At 55.3% G+C, this 19,265-nt stretch overlaps 3 protein-coding genes across 3 annotated transcripts; 2 read left to right on the top strand and 1 right to left on the bottom strand.

Annotated features, from left to right (window-relative positions):
* The first annotated feature begins 1,076 nt into the window (after positions 1 to 1,076).
* ddx19a (DEAD-box helicase 19a) lies at positions 1,077 to 7,126 on the top strand. Its single transcript, XM_068743243.1, has 9 exons — positions 1,077 to 1,216; positions 2,319 to 2,411; positions 2,746 to 2,848; positions 2,915 to 3,029; positions 3,103 to 3,280; positions 3,353 to 3,590; positions 6,568 to 6,730; positions 6,795 to 6,986; positions 7,065 to 7,126. The coding sequence occupies exons 2-9, from the start codon at positions 2,350 to 2,352 to the stop codon at positions 7,124 to 7,126; spliced, it is 1,113 nt and encodes a 370-aa protein (XP_068599344.1). The 5' UTR covers positions 1,077 to 1,216; positions 2,319 to 2,349.
* A 1,036-nt stretch (positions 7,127 to 8,162) lies between these two features.
* Positions 8,163 to 9,829, bottom strand: cptp (ceramide-1-phosphate transfer protein). The gene is made up of 2 exons (XM_068750772.1): positions 9,555 to 9,829; positions 8,163 to 9,079 (listed from the first exon to the last, which is right to left on the bottom strand). Exons 1-2 carry the CDS (start codon positions 9,680 to 9,682, stop codon positions 8,557 to 8,559), a joined length of 651 nt encoding a protein of 216 aa, XP_068606873.1. The 5' UTR covers positions 9,683 to 9,829; the 3' UTR covers positions 8,163 to 8,556.
* A 408-nt stretch (positions 9,830 to 10,237) lies between these two features.
* ints11 (integrator complex subunit 11) lies at positions 10,238 to 19,184 on the top strand. The gene is made up of 17 exons (XM_068744542.1): positions 10,238 to 10,309; positions 11,633 to 11,730; positions 12,073 to 12,146; positions 12,217 to 12,445; positions 12,532 to 12,630; positions 12,708 to 12,742; positions 13,053 to 13,191; positions 14,167 to 14,231; positions 14,288 to 14,477; positions 14,546 to 14,629; positions 16,144 to 16,233; positions 16,312 to 16,474; positions 16,542 to 16,652; positions 17,803 to 17,864; positions 17,944 to 18,086; positions 18,161 to 18,290; positions 18,761 to 19,184. The coding sequence occupies exons 1-17, from the start codon at positions 10,282 to 10,284 to the stop codon at positions 18,824 to 18,826; spliced, it is 1,806 nt and encodes a 601-aa protein (XP_068600643.1). The 5' UTR covers positions 10,238 to 10,281; the 3' UTR covers positions 18,827 to 19,184.
* The last annotated feature ends 81 nt before the right edge of the window (positions 19,185 to 19,265 follow it).

Below are 19,265 nucleotides of genomic sequence, written 5' to 3'. Positions count from 1 at the left end.
AATTTCCCTTTGGGATCATTCAAGTATTCTGATTCTGACCCAAGAGCAAGCAGTTTGGAGACGGAGGCAAGAAAAAACGTCCTTTTATTAGGCAGAAACCTTGAACAGAACCTAAGGCTCGTGGTGGACGGACATCGGTCCGGACCGGCTGCGTTGAGAAGGGGAGGCGGAGCAGGAGCAGGAGCAGGCAAAGACCGTGAACAATGAGGCTGCTGCACTAAAGAGCTGCTATATGAAGCTATAAAGCTATAAATGCTAATGCTAATGCTAATGCTAGCGATATGGACATCAGTGTTGAGGGACACGGGTCCAGGCCCGGCAGCACCACGGACAGAAGGACCTGCAGACAGACACAAGATCGGTTTGAAGTCTTCATAAACTGAGGGCGCGCGCAGTAGATTGAACTGCCGCTACGGTGCCTTCAAGGGCCGTCAAAAACCTCGTAAATGGCAAACATGATTCTGATTCCCGGTGTTTATATTGCTTCTAAAAACTATAAGGAGATCTGTTTTGTTTAATACTGTACAGTCGCAACGCTATGTTGCTAAAATAAGCATTATGTAACGTTCAACTCATTTATTTTGTTGTTTTGATGCAAGTACAAACCAAACCCTCAACGTCCCAGTTTCCTGAAGGCAATCCTGGCAGCGCCGGCCGGTGAGTCGTTCTCCCGTCCATCCAACTTGGCGAGTGAAGCGCCGCTTCGCGCACGGAACGCTCACCTGCCGAGTCAAGGTGTTTGAGAGCTGCCCGTCGACTTCAATGGACCGCCACGCACCTCTGGCGTCATCCTTTCAGGTAACGTTGACTTTAAAAGGCGCTAGAAGTCGAGGTTGATACGCTACTGGGCCGTAAGATGGCGGCGCGGACCCGCAAGATGGCGGCTGGTCCGCGCTGTTGACTAAACGTTTGATTATAACCCAGGAGCTGTCTGTCTCCCCGCGCGAAGAGCCGGGCCGTCTGCGGGACGTTAACGGTAACTCCTCGCTGCTCCGTTTACCGTCGGTGACGTCATCGGGTGCTTCACCGCTTCCCCCCCCCCCGCAGATAACGTCGCCGGGGCAAGGCCCGGAGACGAGGCTGACCCGGCCGATGAGTCTCTCCTGAATAAATTGGTTCACCGCGCCCTGGTGGAGAACCGGAACGAGGTGGAGGTTCTGCAGCGGAACCCGTCCTCCCCCCTGTTCTCCGTTAAGACGTTCGAGCAGCTGAGATTGTGAGTGTTCACCTGGCAGGTACCGAAAACAATCAAACCTGTGTCCAGTAGGTCCGTTGAGCTCCTGGCAGCGGAGGGCCCCACCGTGGTTTAGAACCTTTAGAACATGCGAGCTACTTATAAAATGGCCAAGTCACAAAGATCTACCCACTAAAAAAATGCTAAACATGGAAGTATTTATGCTAAAATACTAAACATAGAAGTATTTTATGCTAAAATGCCAAACATAGAAGTATTTTATGCTAAAATGCCAAAAGTAGAAGTATTTTATGCTAAAATGCTAAACATAGAAGTATTTTATGCTAAAATGCCAAACATAGAAGTATTTTATGCTAAAATGCCAAAAGTAGAAGTATTTTATGCTAAAATGCTAAACATAGAAGTATTTTATGCTAAAATGCCAAACGTAGAAGTATTTTATGCTAAATTCCTAAAATGCTAAACATGGAAGTATTTATGCTAAAATACTAAACATAGAAGTATTTTATGCTAAAATGCCAAACATAGAAGTATTTTATGCTAAAATGCCAAAAGTAGAAGTATTTTATGCTAAAATGCTAAACATAGAAGTATTTTATGCTAAAATGCCAAACGTAGAAGTATTTTATGCTAAATTCCTAAAATGCTAAACATAGAAGTATTTTATGCTAAAATACTAAAATGCTAAACATAGTATTTTCAAATATATCGAGGATCCTTTACGTACAATCTATGCTGATGTACCCTGCGTACCCGCAGGAGCCAATATTGAACACAATTGAATTAACTATGAACATGTTTTTGTAATTACATCAGGTTTGGAAGGACTTCTTGTTATTAATGATGGCGTGGTAATAATAATAATTATATCAACAAATAAGTGACTAAATTAACAGTATGCACCTGGTGCATTAATAGATTTAATAAACAATAATAATAATCGGTGGCAGCTTTCACTTTTGACTGGCTGCCCTGCATGTCAATCAGAAAAGATGTCACGCGATCGACGTAATGGGAACCCCTGCTTTAGAACATGTTCTGGATCGGCACGGAGATCGGCCTGGAACCGTGCTAGTGGACCTGAGGCTCACCTGTCCCTTGTCTTTGTGATGGATGTGGACAGGAAGAGGGAGATTTTACGTGGCGTCTACCAAATGCGCTTCAACCTGCCGTCCAAGATCCAGGAGAACGCCCTGCCCATGATGCTGGCGCACCCGTACGTGCAGTGAGGCTGCAGCGACTCCTCTGACCTGATATTCATGTTTAGTGAATCGAGTGGAGGCGGGACTTTGTCTTTGCGTCTCCGTCTCACCGCATGCTAGCTGATGCTAGCTGTCTACAGAGTGGCTAATTACCGCTCAAGGGCGTTGGTCTGCCCTTGTGGTATTGAACCAGCAACCTTCTGATCAGGAGGAACGACAGTTAATTCAACTCGTGATTTTTTTTTCATTTCTCTTGAAAGTGAAAAATGTGCAATAACCCTTTAAATGTGACGGAGCGGCGTGTAAAAGCATCCGGTCCCGGTCCTGACCCGGTTTCCTCTGGTCCAGACGTCAGAACCTGATCGCACAGTCGCAGTCCGGCACAGGTAAAACGGCTGCCTTCTGTCTCGCCATGCTCCACACCGTCAATGCAGCCGACAGGTGGACTCAGGTGAGTTGGGCGTTCACCTGTACTCCTGTAGCTGCTTAGCGTTGCTAAACGGCGTGCTTCCCTCAGTGCCTTTGCCTCTCGCCGACCTACGAGCTGGCGCTCCAGATCGGCCAGGTCGTCGAGAAGATGGGCCAGTTCTGCCCCGAGGTGAAGGTGGCCTACGCCATCAGGGGCAACAGAGGTAAGAACTGGACTGAGGTTCAGGTGACATCACGAGTGGAAACTGATCTGCATCCCTTTCTGCTGCTTCCTAGTGGGGCGGGGCTACAAAGTCCAGGAGCAGATCATCATAGGAACGCCGGGGACAGTCTGTGATTGGCTGATGAAGTACCGGGTCTTTGACCCCCAGAAGGTCACCATGTTGGTGCTGGACGAGGCCGACGTGATGATCGCGCGCCAGGGCCACCAGGACCAGAGCATACGGATCCACAGGTGGACTCTGTCTCATCCTGGTCCTGGTCCTGGACCCGCCTCTCACGCCGTCCCTCTCTCGGACCCCTACAGGCTGCTGAGGGCCGACTGCCAGATGCTGCTGTTCTCCGCGACCTTTGATGAGGACGTGATGCGTTTCGCCGAGAGGGTCGTCCCCGAGCCGAACATCATCAGGCTGAGGCGCGAGGAGGAGGCGCTGGACAACATCAGGCAGTTCTACGTGTTCTGCAAGAACAAAGAGGAGAAGTTCACCGCCATATGTCAGCTGTACGGGATCCTGACCATCGCTCAGGCCATCGTCTTCTGCCATGTGAGTTTCATACCTGTCTGACCTCACCTGCTGAGAGCTTCATGAAGCTTTAACTCGAGTTTCTGATCAAAACGTAAACGTGCACAGCAAACGATTTATTCAATCAGGCGAGTTAATAACGACCTGCAACCAAGCTGCATGTTCATGGTGGGAGCCAGACACGGGGAGAACCCGGAGAGAACCCACGCAGACACGGGGAGAACCCGGAGAGAACCCACGCAGACACGGAGAACCCGGAGAGAACCCACGCAGACACGGGGAGAACCCACGCAGACACAGGGAGAGCCCACGCAGACACGGGGAGAACCCGGAGAGAACCCACGCAGACACGGGGAGAACCCACGCAGACACGGGAGAACCCACGCAGGACACGGGGAGAACCCGGAGAGAACCCACGCAGACACGGGGAGAACCCACGCAGACACAGGGAGAACCCGGAGAGAACCCACGCAGACACGGGGAGAACCCGGAGAGAACCCACGCAGGACACGGGGAGAACCCGGAGAGAACCCACGCAGGACACGGGGAGAACCCGGAGAGAACCCACGCAGACTCGGGGAGAACCCGGAGAGAACCCACGCAGACACGGGGAGAACCCGGAGAGAACCCACGCAGGCACGGGGAGAACCCACGCAGACACGTGGAGAACCCACGCAGGACACGGGGAGAACCCGGAGAGAACCCACGTAGACACGGGGAGAACCCGCGTAGACACGGGGAGCACCCACGCAGACACGGGAGAACCCACGCAGGACACGGGGAGAACCCAGAGAGAACCCACACAGACACGGGGAGAACCCAGAGAAAACCCACGCAGACACGGAGAGAACCCACGCAGGACACGGGGAGAACCCAGAGAGAACCCACGCAGGACACGGGGAGAACCCACGCAGACACGGGAGAACCCACGCAGGACACGGGGAGAACCCAGAGAGAACCCACACAGACACGGGGAGAACCCACGCAGGACACGGGGAGAACCCAGAGAAAACCCACGCAGACACGGGGAGAACCCACGCAGACACAGGGAGAACCCACGCAGACACGGGGAGAACCCACGCAGACACAGGGAGAACCCGGAGAGAACCCACACAGACACGGGGAGAACCCGGAGAGAACCCACGCAGGACACGGGGAGAACCCGGAGAGAACCCACGCAGGACACGGGGAGAACCCGGAGAGAACCCACGCAGGACACGGGGAGAACCCGGAGAGAACCCACGCAGACTCGGGGAGAACCCGGAGAGAACCCACGCAGACACGGGGAGAACCCGGAGAGAACCCACGCAGACACGGGGAGAACCCGGAGAGAACCCACGCAGACACGGGAGAACCCACGCAGGACACGGGGAGAACCCGGAGAGAACCCACGTAGACACGGGGAGAACCCGCGTAGACACGGGGAGAACCCACGCAGGACACGGGGAGAACCCACGTAGACACGGGGAGAACCCACGCAGACACGGGAGAACCCACGCAGGACACGGGGAGAACCCAGAGAGAACCCACGCAGACACGGAGAGAACCCACGCAGACACGGAGAGAACCCACGCAGGACACGGGGAGAACCCAGAGAGAACCCACGCAGGACACGGGGAGAACCCACGCAGACACGGGAGAACCCACGCAGGACACGGGGAGAACCCAGAGAGAACCCACACAGACACGGGGAGAACCCACGCAGGACACGGGGAGAACCCAGAGAAAACCCACGCAGACACGGGGAGAACCCACGCGGACACGGGGAGAACCCACGCAGGACACGGAGAGAACCCGGAGAGAACCCACGCAGACTCGGGGAGAACCCGGAGAGAACCCACGCAGACACGGGGAGAACCCGGAGAGAACCCACGCAGACACGGAGAACCCGGAGAGAACCCACGCAGACACGGGGAGAACCCGGAGAGAACCCACGCAGGCACGGGGAGAACCCACGCAGACACGTGGAGAACCCACGCAGACACGGGAGAACCCACGCAGGACACGGGGAGAACCCGGAGAGAACCCACGTAGACACGGGGAGAACCCGCGTAGACACGGGGAGAACCCACGCAGGACACGGGGAGAACCCACGCAGACACGGGAGAACCCACGCAGGACACGGGGAGAACCCAGAGAGAACCCACACAGACACGGTGAGAACCCAGAGAAAACCCACGCAGACACGGAGAGAACCCACGCAGGACACGGGGAGAACCCAGAGAGAACCCACGCAGGACACGGGGAGAACCCACGCAGACACGGGAGAACCCACGCAGGACACGGGGAGAACCCAGAGAGAACCCACACAGACACGGGGAGAACCCACGCAGGACACGGGGAGAACCCAGAGAAAACCCACGCAGACACGGGGAGAGCCCACGCGGACACGGGGAGAACCCACGCAGGACACGGGGAGAACCCGGAGAGAACCCACGCAGACTCGGGGAGAACCCGGAGAGAACCCACGCAGACACGGGGAGAACCCGGAGAGAACCCACGCAGGCACGGGGAGAACCCACGTAGACACGTGGAGAACCCACGCAGACACGGGAGAACCCACACAGACACGGGGAGAACCCAGAGAAAACCCACGCAGACACGGAGAGAACCCACGCAGGACACGGGGAGAACCCACGCAGGACACGGGGAGAACCCAGAGAGAACCCACGCAGGACACGGGGAGAACCCAGAGAGAACCCACACAGACACGGGGAGAACCCAGAGAAAACCCACGCAGACACGGGGAGAACCCAGAGAGAACCCACGCGGACATGGAGAGAACATGCAGAAGGCTGCGAGTGGGATTTGAACTTGCGACCTTCTAGCTGTCAGGCAACAGCGCTTCCCACTGCGCCACCGTGTCCCGTACGAATGGGATACAGACTGGCGAAGACGATCGTTCGATCATTTAACCCCTTCAGCTTAATCAGAACACTTCTATTGATTATGGTTACCACGGTGACCAGCGCCTCATCCTCCTCCTCTTCCTCCTCAGACCCGCGCCGTGGCGTCGTGGCTGGCCACTAGCCTGTCCAGCGAAGGCCACCAGGTGGCGATGCTGAGCGGCGAGCTGACGGTGGAGCAGCGAGCCGCCGTCATCAGCCGCTTCCGGGAGGGCAAGGAGAAGGTTCTGGTGAGCACCAACGTGTGCTCCAGAGGTGAGGGCGTTCCGCAAGGCTTCGTGTTCGGCCGTCACACGTTTACCCGCCCTGCTGCTCGCAGGTATCGACGTGGAGCAGCTGACCCTCGTGGTCAACTTTGACCTCCCGGTGAAGCAGAGCGGCGACACCGACAACGAGACCTACCTTCACCGGATCGGCCGCGCGGGGCGCTTCGGGAAGCAGGGCTTCGCCGTGAACCTGGTGGACAGCGGAACCGGCCTGGATGTGATCCGCCAGATCGAGCAGCATTTCAGTACGTTCTGGGACTGGATCCAGACCCGGCCCGACCCGACTCCAGAACCAACCTGACTCCACCTTCTTCTCTCCACAGACAGGAAGATCGCGAAACTTGACCTCAACAATTGTGAGGAAATTGAGGAACTGTGGTGCTGAAGTCGCGGCAGGAGGACCGGTTGGAAGAGTTGGACGAGTTCCGTCCGGCGGGATGTCTGTTCATGAGCCGCCTCCACGTTCTTCCCGTGACCTCCTTCAGGCTGTTGGAGCCTGTTCCTCGCGGTTCCGTTGTTCATGAGCCGCCTCCACGTTCTTCCCGTGACCTCCTTCAGGCTGTTGGAGCCTGTTCCTCGCGGTTCCGTTGTTCATGAGCCGCCTTCACGTTCTTCCCGTGACCTCCTTCAGGCTGTTGGAGCCTGTTCCTCGCGGTTCCGTTGTTCATGAGCCGCCTCCACGTTCTTCCCGTGACCTCCTTCAGGCTGTTGGAGCCTGTTCCTCGCGGTTCCGTTGTTCAGAACCTGCTTTCTGTTAATTAAACAGTTTTTGTGTGAATGCTGGTCCAGAATCTGCTCTGAAAGGGGGGGGGGGGGGGGGCGGGGCTCTTCATCAGCCAGCCGGCGAATGGCTGATTGTAGATTAGATTAGGAATGTGTGTTTCACAGACAGCGCCACCTACATCAACGGGGGCGGGGTCAAAACAAACTTCGTCGTACAGCCACGAAATCCGATAGACGTGTCGCGTCACAAACGGCGAGTCATGGTCGGTGCGGATCTCGCATTTTAACGTCCTCGGGCGTTTCCTCGTCCAGCCCGTCGGGCGACCTCTGGGTGCGACCTCTGGGCGCCGCTGACGGCAGACGACTGAAGGGCGGTCGCTAGGGTCGCGTGTTGGTCGCCACCCGACCTCAAGGTCGTTTGAGCCGCTTTCAACATCAGGCAATGGAGGCGGGAGACCCCTGGTGGTCGAGGTATGTAACTGCAGCTAAATGAACAAGAACGGCCCCAACCAGATTCAGAAACGGTCAAAGTGATTGATCTGCTGACTCTGCTTCGGTGGTTTCTGTTCTATGACGAGCACGCGTGTCCCCTGTGCAGGTGGACGCGTTGGACCCGATGCTGGAGTCAAACATTTAACTTTAACATTAAAACCCCGTTTACAGATTAGGAATCAGTTACAGACACGCATCAGCTCTGATTCACTTTTACTCTTCAGCATTTTACAAAAACAAATGTTTTCACAAAGCTCTGGCGGGCCACAAGAAATGACGTGGCGGCCACTTTGGCCCCCGGGCCTCGAGTTTGGCACGCATGCTGTGACAGAAAACATCGCCTTCCCTTCTTCGGTACAAAGACGTCACTGACTCAACTTCTTATTGGTTCTTTAATAGTTTTCTCTGATAGATAACCATCGATCACGACCACCAGCCAAGTGGAACGTTCCTGCTCTATAATCCATCTCAGGCCTCACAGATCACAGATCAATGACGATTGAACACTTCTCTCCTACCAGGAACTCGTGGAATGTTTGATATAATCATTAAAGCTCGTTCCTCCAATCGCAGACGGGGACGGCTCCTTTGACCCCGTCGTCATGGTAACTCCAGCAGGTTGTGCTGAGCGTAGAGTTCCTCCGTGACCTGGTACACTTCAGAGATCAGGGGGAGGGCCGCCCCCAGCATGGCCACCGCCTGCTCCGGAGGGCCCACGTTCATCACCGCAAAGAAAGCGGGCCGTCCCGGGAGCACGCAGAACGCCATTCCTGCAGCTGTACGGACCACCCAGGGGTGGTGCCGGGACAGGGACTCGCCGTAGGCCTCGGCACACATGACCGAGGTCCTGCTGTCCTCGCCGCTGGTGCGGAGGCGCTCCAGGAAGAGCTCCAACCACCTGAGCGCTCGGTGCAGCCTCAGCAGGGTGCGGCACCCGGACTCTGGATGGCTGCCTCTCCCGGTCAGGTCCACCAGGCCGCCGTCCAGCTCGTAGGCGACCATCGACTGGACGGTGACGTACCGGCAACCGTCCTCACCGGCCAGGTAGGCGGCCAGGATCTTAATCTTGTTCACAGCGTCTTTGGAAATGAAGCCAAACACACTCCCCAAGATGTTCAGAAACCTGTTTCAAGAGCAAAGAAAGTGGGATTAACCTGTTTCAAGAGCAAAGGAAGTGGGATTAACCTGTTTCAAGAGCAAAGGAAGTGGGATTAACCCGTCTCAAGAGCAAAGGAAGTGGGATTAACCTGTTTCAAGAGCAAAGGAAGTGGGATTAACCTGTTTCAAGAGCAAAGGAAGTGGGATTAACCCGTTTCAAGAGCAAAGGAAGTGGGATTAACCTGTTTCAAGAGCAAAGGAAGTGGGATTAACCCGTTTCAAGAGCAAAGGAAGTGGGATTAACCCGTTTCAAGAGCAAAGGAAGTGGGATTAACCCGTTTCAAGAGCAAAGGAAGTGGGATTAACCTGTTTCAAGAGCAAAGGAAGTGGGATTAACCCGTTTCAAGAGCAAAGGAAGTGGGATTAACCCGTTTCAAGAGCAAAGGAAGTGGGATTAACCCGTTTCAAGAGCAAAGGAAGTCTGAATCATTCGCACTTACTTTACAAGCCCGCGCCAGCCAGCAACGTAGTGCTCAAGGTGCACGTCTTTACTATCCGACAAACACAACCTGAACGAGTCGAGAACCTCCCGGAAGCAGAACTTCTCCTCTGAAGCGGGACCGGCCATCGTGAACCGAAACGACTGCGCTAATGCGGCTAGCGGCTAGCGGCTAACGGCTAGCGGCGACAGAATACATTACCGGCTGAAAGATAAAACCGAGAACGGCCCAACGTTTCCCTTCTTCTGGGTAGAAGGACAACTCGCTCATCCGGAGACGAGTCCGCCTCAAAAAGGCTCGAACCGGGAAACAGGAAATTGGGCAACTTTGCCTTCAGAATAAAAGCACGAATCTCGATAATCGGCGTCGTATGCGTACCACAGACACATTCAAAGGACGTATAAAGCACAATCCACAGGGCAGGTTTTTGATCGTATTTCATATATTCTTTGTCTTTTAAAGCATACATTTTAACATTATGCTTCCAAATGTTCTTCCTTCTGTATAGGTCTAAATTCGATTTGAAAGTTTTCTGTTAAAGACAAAATGTATTCATTGCAAATACATTTTTGCAAACAAGTATTTTATTTTGAATGCCTGTCCCGGAAGTGTTTATGTTTACGACGAGTTTAAGCCTAGTGGCTCCTCAACGGGTTCTTCTTGTGGAGCGTTCATGCCGCCGAGTTACCGGGTCGTTACGCGGTTACCTGGAACGAGGCCGACAATCATGCCTGAAATTAAAGTAACACCGCTGGGTGAGTAGCAGCACGGCGACTAGCAGGATGCTAGAATGCTACATTGCTACTAGCGGGATGCTACGTTTCCGGCTCGTTGGACAGGAATGGCGTGTGTTTTGCTAATGTTTGGTAGCCGGAGAAGCTAAGGGTCTCCCTGCTGTTTTGCTAATGTTTGGTAGCCGGAGAAGCTAAGGGTCTCCCTGCTGTTTTGCTAATGTTTGGTAGCCGGAGAAGCTAAAGGTCTCCCTGCTGTTTGCTAATGTTTGGTAGCCAGAGAAGCTACAGGTCTCCCTGCTGTTTGCTAATGTTTGGTAGCCGGAGAAGCTAAAGGTCTCCCTGCTGTTTGCTAATGTTTGGTAGCCGGAGAAGCTAAAGGTCTCCCTGCTGTTTGCTAATGTTTGGTAGCCGGAGAAGCTAAAGGTCTCCCTGCTGTTTGCTAATGTTTGGTAGCCGGAGAAGCTAAAGGTCTCCCTGCTGTTTGCTAATGTTTGGTAGCCGGAGAAGCTAAAGGTCTCCCTGCTGTTTGCTAATGTTTGGTAGCCGGAGAAGCTAAAGGTATCCCTGCTGTTTGCTAATGTTTGGTAGCCGGAGAGGCTAAAGGTCTCCCTGCTGTTTGCTAATGTTTGGTAGCCGGAGAAGCTAAAGGTCTCCCTGCTGTTTGCTAATGTTTGATAGCCGGGGAAGCTAAAGGTCTCCCTGCTGTTTGCTAATGTTGGGTAGCCGGAGAAGCTAAAGGTCTCCCTGCTGTTTGCTAATGTTTGGTAGCCGGAGAAGCTAAAGGTCTCCCTGCTGTTTGCTAGTGTTTGGTAGCCGGAGAAGCTAAAGGTCTCCCTGCTGTTTGCTAATGTTTGGTAGCCGGAGAAGCTAAAGGTCTCCCTGCTGTTTGCTAATGTTTGATAGCCGGGGAAGCTAAAGGTCTCCCTGCTGTTTGCTAATGTTTGGTAGCCGGAGAGGCTAAAGGTCTCCCTGCTGTTTGCTAATGTTTGGTAGCCGGAGAAGCTAAAGGTCTCCCTGCTGTTTGCTAATGTTTGATAGCCGGGGAAGCTAAAGGTCTCCCTGCTGTTTGCTAATGTTTGGTAGCCGGAGAGGCTAAAGGTCTCCCTGCTGTTTGCTAATGTTTGGTAGCCGGAGAAGCTAAAGGTCTCCCTGCTGTTTGCTAGTGTTTGGTAGCCGGAGAAGCTAAAGGTCTCCCTGCTGTTTGCTAATGTTTGGTAGCCGGAGAAGCTAAAGGTCTCCCTGCTGTTTGCTAATGTTTGGTAGCCGGAGAAGCTAAAGGTCTCCCTGCTGTTTGCTAATGTTTGGTAGCCGGAGAAGCTAAAGGTCTCCCTGCTGTTTTCCCAGGTGCTGGACAGGATGTCGGCCGCAGCTGCATCCTTGTCTCTATTGGAGGGAAACAGATCATGCTCGACTGCGGGATGCACATGGGCTACAACGATGACGTAAGTCCACTGGCGGGTTTCTGTCGTAAACTAGTTATAACATATTCATAGCAAATGTGTCGTTATGTTAGCACGGCGGCCTCTTCCAGCTCTCCCTGGGGGAGCATGATGACGTCATCCCTCTAATGAGGCCGGCCCCCTGACCAGGTGCAAGGACCACCTGAAGTCCAGATGGCTTGTGGTGATGGTTGCTGGTTTACATCCCTGAAGCGTTTAAAGACGAGCCTTTGCTGTTTCATCCTTTTGCCACTTCAATGATGAAGAAACGAATTGCCTGAATAATTTAGGATTCTTGGTCCCCCTTGGAGCATCTTTAAACTAGATCCTGTTTTGTCCTTGCAGAGACGCTTCCCAGACTTTTCGTACGTCACCCAGAGCGGCCGTCTGACGGAGTTTCTGGACTGCGTGATCATCAGGTTGGTCTGACCGACAGGAAACAGCCGTTCTCACGCATATATAATATTTATATTCCGGTTGTGTTCTCAGCCATTTCCACCTGGACCACTGTGGAGCGCTGCCGTACATGAGCGAGATGGTGGGCTACGACGGGCCCATCTACATGACCCATCCCACCAAGGCCATCTGCCCCATCCTGCTGGAAGACTTCCGGAAAATCACTGTCGACAAAAAGGGAGAAACCAACTTCTTCACCTCTCAGATGATCAAGGACTGCATGAAGAAAGTGGTGCCTTTGAACCTGCATCAGACGGTCCAGGTGCGGCGCTGCATGGATCTCACCTGTGCCCAGTCGTTGCCTGCATCTGCTGGTCTCCATAGCAACGTGGTTTGTGTTGCTGGCAGGTGGACGATGAGCTGGAGATCAAGGCGTACTACGCAGGACATGTCCTGGGGGCTGCCATGGTTCACATCAAAGTGGGATCGGAGTCGGTGGTCTACACTGTGAGTGGAAACCAGAGCGGGTCTGAAGCTTCGAGCCTGGCCTCGAGATCTCAGCAGAACCTCTCGTTCTTTTTTAGGGCGACTATAACATGACGCCCGACAGGCATTTGGGGTGAGTGGCTTCTACTGCCTTCCTGGTTGTTTCATGTCCTTGTACACAAATAAAGCTGCTAACCGTGTATATAAAGCTAGCGTAGCTCGTAGCCGTCGTTTCTCATGGTCACTGTGTAACTGGGGGACGGAACAAAGTTCCATCACGAAGGAACCGATTGGGTTTGTATTGATCCATGTCGTGTGGATTTGCCCATGTAAATCGCCTGAATGTAAATGCTTGTTGGCGTGACTGAGCGGCGCGGAGGCGTTCGTAGACTCTGGCGCCGGCCGTCAGCCCTGCAGCGTTTGTGGTTGTCGTGTGTTTGCAGCGCTGCGTGGATCGATAAGTGCCGTCCAGACATCCTCATCTCTGAATCGACTTACGCCACCACCATCCGCGACTCCAAGCGGTGCCGAGAGAGGGACTTCCTGAAGAAAGTGCATGAGAGCATAGAAAGAGGAGGGAAGGTGAGACGTGGCGCCGAACGCCTTCGGTGGTGAGCCTCATGCTCTCATCTGTGCTCTCGTTGCATCTTCTCAGGTCCTCATGCTCTCATCTGTTCTCTCGTTGCATCTTCTCGGGTCCTCATGCTCTCATCTGTTCTCTCGTTGCATCTTCTCAGGTCCTCATGCTCTCATCTGTTCTCTCGTTGCATCTTCTCAGGTCCTCATGCTCTCACCTGTTCTCTCGTTGCATATTCTCAGGTCCTCATGCTCTCACCTGTGCACTCGTTGCATCTTCTCAGGTCCTCATGCTCTCACCTGTGCTCTCGTTGCATCTTCTCAGGTCCTCATGCTCTCACCTGTGCTCTCGTTGCATCTTCTCAGGTCCTCATGCTCTCACCTGTTCTCTCGTTGCATCTTCACGGGTCTTCATGCTCTCATCTGTGTTCTCGTTGCATCTTCTCAGGTCCTCATGCTCTCATCTGTTCTCTCGTTGCATCTTCTCGGGTCCTCATGCTCTCATCTGTTCTCTCGTTGCATCTTCTCAGGTCCTCATGCTCTCACCTGTGCTCTCGTTGCATCTTCTCAGGTCCTCATGCTCTCACCTGTTCTCTCGTTGCATCTTCACGGGTCTTCATGCTCTCATCTGTGTTCTCGTTGCATCTTCTCAGGTCCTCATGCTCTCACCTGTGCTCTCGTTGCATCTTCTCAGGTCCTCATGCTCTCACCTGTTCTCTCGTTGCATCTTCTCAGGTCCTCATGCTCTCATCTGTTCTCTCGTTGCATCTTCTCAGGTCCTCATGCTCTCACCTGTGCTCTCGTTGCATCTTCTCAGGTCCTCATGCTCTCACCTGTTCTCTCGTTGCATCTTCACGGGTCTTCATGCTCTCATCTGTGTTCTCGTTGCATCTTCTCAGGTCCTCATGCTCTCATCTGTTCTCTCGTTGCATCTTCTCGGGTCCTCATGCTCTCACCTGTGCTCTCGTTGCATCTTCTCAGGTCCTCATTCCGGTGTTTGCCCTGGGACGAGCGCAGGAACTCTGCATCCTTCTGGAAACATTTTGGTAGGGGGGTGGGGGGGCTCTCGTTGGGCAGCCTGATCATTGCTTCCCCCCTCCAGGGAGAGGATGAACCTGAAGGCCCCCATCTACTTCTCCACCGGCCTGACGGAGAAAGCCAATCACTATTACAAGCTTTTTATCACGTGGACCAATCAGAAGATCAGAAAAACCTTCGTGCAGAGGAACATGTTTGAATTTAAGCACATCAAGGCCTTCGATCGCTCCTACGCCGATAACCCCGGGCCGATGGTGAGCGCCGCTTCTGCTGCAGGCGGGGGGCGGAGTCAAGCCCTTCACCGCAGTTTGTGTAACTCCAGGTGGTCTTCGCCACGCCGGGGATGCTGCACGCCGGCCAGTCTTTGCAGATCTTCAAGAAGTGGGCCGGCAATGAGAAGAACATGGTGAGTGGAGAACGCGGCGAGTGGAGAACGCGGTGAGTGGAGAACGCGGCGAGCGGAGAACGAGAACGTGGCGAGTGGAGAATGCGGTGAGTGGAGAACGCGGTGAGTGGAGAACGTGGCGAGTGGAGAACGTTGCGAGTGGAGAACGAGAACGTTGCGAGTGGAGAACGCGGCGAGTGGAGAACGCGGCGAGTGGAGAACGTGGAGAACGCGGCGAGTGGAGAGCGTGGAGAACGCGGCGAGTGGAGAACGCGGCAAGTGGAGAGCGTGGAGAACGCGGCGAGTGGAGAGCGTGGAGAACGCGGCGAGTGGAGAGCGTGGAGAACGCGGCGAGTGGAGAACGTTGCGAGTGGAGAACGAGAACGTTGCGAGTGGAGAACGCGGCGAGTGGAGAACGCGGCGAGTGGAGAACGCGGCGAGTGGAGAACGTGGAGAACGCGGCGAGTGGAGAGCGTGGAGAACGCGGCGAGTGGAGAGCGTGGAGAACGCGGCGAGTGGAGAGCGTGGAGAACGCGGCGAGTGGAGAGCGTGGAGAACGCGGCGAGTGGAGAACGCGGCGAGTGGAGAACGCGGCGAGTGGAGAACGTGGAGAACGCGGCGAGTGGAGAGCGTGGAGAACGCGGCGAGTGGAGAACGCGGCGAGTGGAGAACGCGGCGAGTGGAGAACGTTGCGAGTGGAGAACGCGGCGAGTGGAGAACGCGGCGAGTGGAGAACGCGGCGAGTGGAGAACGCGGCGAGTGGAGAACGCGGCGAGTGGAGAACGCGGTGAGTGGAGAACGAGAACGTTGCGAGCGGAGAACGCGGCGAGTGGAGAACGAGAACGTTGCGAGCGGAGAACGTGGCGAGTGGAGAACGCGGCGAGTGGAGAACGCGGCGAGTGGAGAACGCGGCGAGTGGAGAGCGTGGAGAACGCGGCGAGTGGAGAGCGTGGAGAACGCGGCGAGTGGAGAGCGTGGAGAACGCGGCGAGTGGAGAACGCGGCGAGTGGAGAACGTTGCGAGTGGAGAACGCGGCGAGTGGAGAACGCGGCGAGTGGAGAACGCGGCGAGTGGAGAGCGTGGAGAACGCGGCGAGTGGAGAGCGTGGAGAACGCGGCGAGTGGAGAACGCGGCGAGTGGAGAACGTTGCGAGTGGAGAACGCGGCGAGTGGAGAACGCGGCGAGTGGAGAACGTGGAGAACGCGGCGAGTGGAGAGCGTGGAGAACGCGGCGAGTGGAGAGCGTGGAGAACGCGGCGAGTGGAGAACGCGGCGAGTGGAGAACGTTGCGAGTGGAGAACGCGGCGAGCGGAGAACGCGGCGAGCGGAGAACGCGGCGAGTGGAGAACGAGAACGTGGCGAGTGGAGAATGCGGTGAGTGGAGAACGCGGCGAGCGGAGAACGCGGCGAGTGGAGAACGCGGCGAGTGGAGAACGCGGCGAGCGGAGAACGCGGCGAGTGGAGAACGCGGCGAGTGGAGAACGAGAACGTGGCGAGGCGCTTCGCTTTGAGCCCCGCCCTCTGCTCCTCTTGAAGGTCATCATGCCCGGATACTGCGTCCAAGGAACGATTGGGCACAAGATCCTGAACGGCCACAAGAAGCTGGAGATGGAAGGGCGAGCGATGGTGAGCGAGCCGCCGGCACCCCGTGGGCGTGGCTTGGGATGCTGGTTCCTCACGCTGGCCTGCTTGTGATTGGTCCAGCTGGAGGTGAAGCTGCAGGTGGAGTACATGTCCTTCAGCGCCCACGCCGACGCCAAAGGCATCATGCAGCTCATCCGCATGGCGGAGCCCCGAAGCGTGCTGCTGGTCCACGGCGAGGCGGCCAAGATGGCGTTCCTCAAGGGCAAGATTGAGCAGGAATTCAGTAAGTGAAGGACGGGGGAGGAGCCGGGGGAGGAGCCAGCCGCTGATGCTTCTGTTTCTACACGCAGGCATCGATTGCTACATGCCGGCCAACGGGGAGACGGTTGCCGTGACGACAAACCCCAGCGTTCCTGTGGATATCTCTCTGAACCTGCTGAAGAGGGAGATGGCTTTGGGAGGTAGGAGGGGAGGAGCTACAGGGGAGGGGCCTGGCATTCACACGGGGATGGCGTCCTCAGGCCCCAGACAGACCTGTGGGCGGTTCCGTGCATTCTGGCTCCTTGGGTTTGTTCTTTCTCCAGGTGAGCCTGGTTTAGATTCACCTGTAACTGATCACAGGTCAGCTTGTGTTTTAAAGCGGCAAAGCTACGATGCTAGCTGCTGCTAATGGCAGAGCTGCAGCAAAGCTACGATGCTAGCTGCTGCTGCTAATGGCAGAGCTGCAGCAAAGCTACGATGCTAGCTGCTGCTGCTAATGGCAGAGCTGCAGCAAAGCTACGATGCTAGCTGCTGCTGCTAATGGCAGAGCTGCAGCATAGCTACGATGCTAGCTGCTGCTGCTAATGGCAGAGCTGCAGCAAAGCTACGATGCTAGCTGCTGCAGCTAATGGCAGAGCTGCAGCAAAGCTACGATGCTAGCTGCTGCTGCTAATGGCAGAGCTGCAGCAAAGCTACGATGCTAGCTGCTGCTGCTAATGGCAGAGCTGCAGCAAAGCTACGATGCTAGCTGCTGCTGCTAATGGCAGAGCTGCAGCAAAGCTACGACGCTAGCTGCTGCTAATGGCAGAGCTGCAGCAAAGCTACGATGCTAGCTGCTGCTAATGGCAGAGCTGCAGCAAAGCTACGATGCTAGCTGCTGCTAATGGCAGAGCTGCAGCAAAGCTACGATGCTAGCTGCTGCAGCTAATGGCAGAGCTGCAGCAAAGCTACGATGCTAGCTGCTGCTGCTAATGGCAGAGCTGCAGCAAAGCTACGATGCTAGCTGCTGCTGCTAATGGCAGAGCTGCAGCAAAGCTACGATGCTAGCTGCTGCTGCTAATGGCAGAGCTGCAGCAAAGCTACGATGCTAGCTGCTGCTGCTAATGGCAGAGCTGCAGCAAAGCTACGACGCTAGCTGCTGCTAATGGCAGAGCTGCAGCAAAGCTACGACGCTAGCTGCTGCTAATGGCAGAGCTGCAGCAAAGCTACGACGCTAGCTGCTGCTAATGGCAGAGCTGCAGCAAAGCTACGATGCTAGCTGCTGCAGCGTGCTCACATGTCCCAGCTGACGGGCCTGATTGGACGGCGCTTTGGGATCCTCCAGGACTAACACCAAACGTTCTGTTGAAGGGCCTCTTCCCGATCCTAAGAAACCGCGTGTCATGCACGGAACGCTGATCATGAAAGAAAACGTAAGTTGATCCCGTGGGCGTGTTTGGCCCGGAGCGGGCCGCCCACAGGTGACGCTGCTTCCTGTCTTCACCTGAACAGAGCCTGAAGCTGGTGTCCTCGGAGCAGGCCCTGAAGGAGCTGGGCCTCAACGAGCATCAGCTACGCTTCACCTGTCGGGTGCAGCTGCAGGACCCGCACAGCGACTCCGAGACGCTTCAGAGGCTCTACGCGCACCTGAGGAGGTGAGGGTGAGGGTGAGGGCGGCGCTGCGTCCTCACCCTCACCTGCAGCATGTAAAACCGTTTCCTCCTGTCAGCATGTTGAAAGGCCACGCCGTCCAGCACCTCCCCGACGGCACCGTCATGGTGGAGTCCATCGTCATCAAAGTGTCCTCCGTCGCCGAGGAAACCAGCACCAAGGTCCTCCTGCTGTCCTGGAGTTACCAGGTAAAGGTGCTCTGCTGCAGCGTGATCGATGCCGTCGCCGTTAACGTGATGGTGATGATCTGATCTTTATGATCAATAAGACGATAAAGAGAAGTGGCGCTAAACATTTAACATTTAACATTTGGCTGGCGTGGACACCCTCGTCCCCCGGAGACGTCCCCCGGAGACGACGCTGAGCAGTGGAAGGTTCCACGCTGATGTATGCCTCCTTTGATCTCTGGATCGGTACCAAACACTAAGCGGGCTCCGATCGGGACTCTGGCTTTCAGCACACTTATTCTGGTTCACGGACGAGCATTGATCGATTGATGATTATTGGCTCGGGCTGCTGGCGGCGGCGCCGGCGAGGGATCAGACGAAGGTTCCTCAAGCCGACAGTCAGAAGGCTTTGAAGGCAGCAGCCGACGGGAACGCCGCTGGACTTCCCACAATGCACCTGTTTGACGTTCTCTTCTGCTTCTCTTGGACAGGATGAAGATCTCGGGAGCTTCCTGTCATCGCTGCTGAAGAAAGGGCTTCCTTCTGGACCGTGCTGAAGTGGACATTCTGTCGCCGTAGAAACCCCAAACCGCCCAGGAGCTGCGCTCTGATTGGTTTATGCTTCCTGCTGGCTCCTCTTTTGATTCAATAAAGACCTCAGTAGAAAGTCATTTACCTGAGTGACATCAGAGCGCTGTCGTCACGGCAGCCGTGCGGGCCTTCGTCTCACCGTGATGGCGTCGTTTGCGGAACGCCAACAGCAGCCACTTCCGGGTTACGGTAGCCAATCGGCGTTGAGCAGCAGCAGGTTGCTCCAGGTGTGATATTAAAGACCAAGTCTGGGTGACAGGTCTACCTGCTCGTCAGGAGCCGAAAGGCTCACCTGTGATGAGAGGTTATATAAGGGGGTGGAGCCTCCTGTGTTCAGATGGTTGTCTCTGGTTTGGGTTAGAACTCGGGTTCCCTTTAACCCCTTCATCCTGGTTCTGGTGAGTC

This window comes from Brachionichthys hirsutus, chromosome 2, assembly GCF_040956055.1.
Source record: "Brachionichthys hirsutus isolate HB-005 chromosome 2, CSIRO-AGI_Bhir_v1, whole genome shotgun sequence".
Classification (NCBI taxonomy): Eukaryota; Metazoa; Chordata; class Actinopteri; order Lophiiformes; family Brachionichthyidae; genus Brachionichthys; species Brachionichthys hirsutus.
This window is presented reverse-complemented; position numbering and strand designations above follow the sequence as displayed.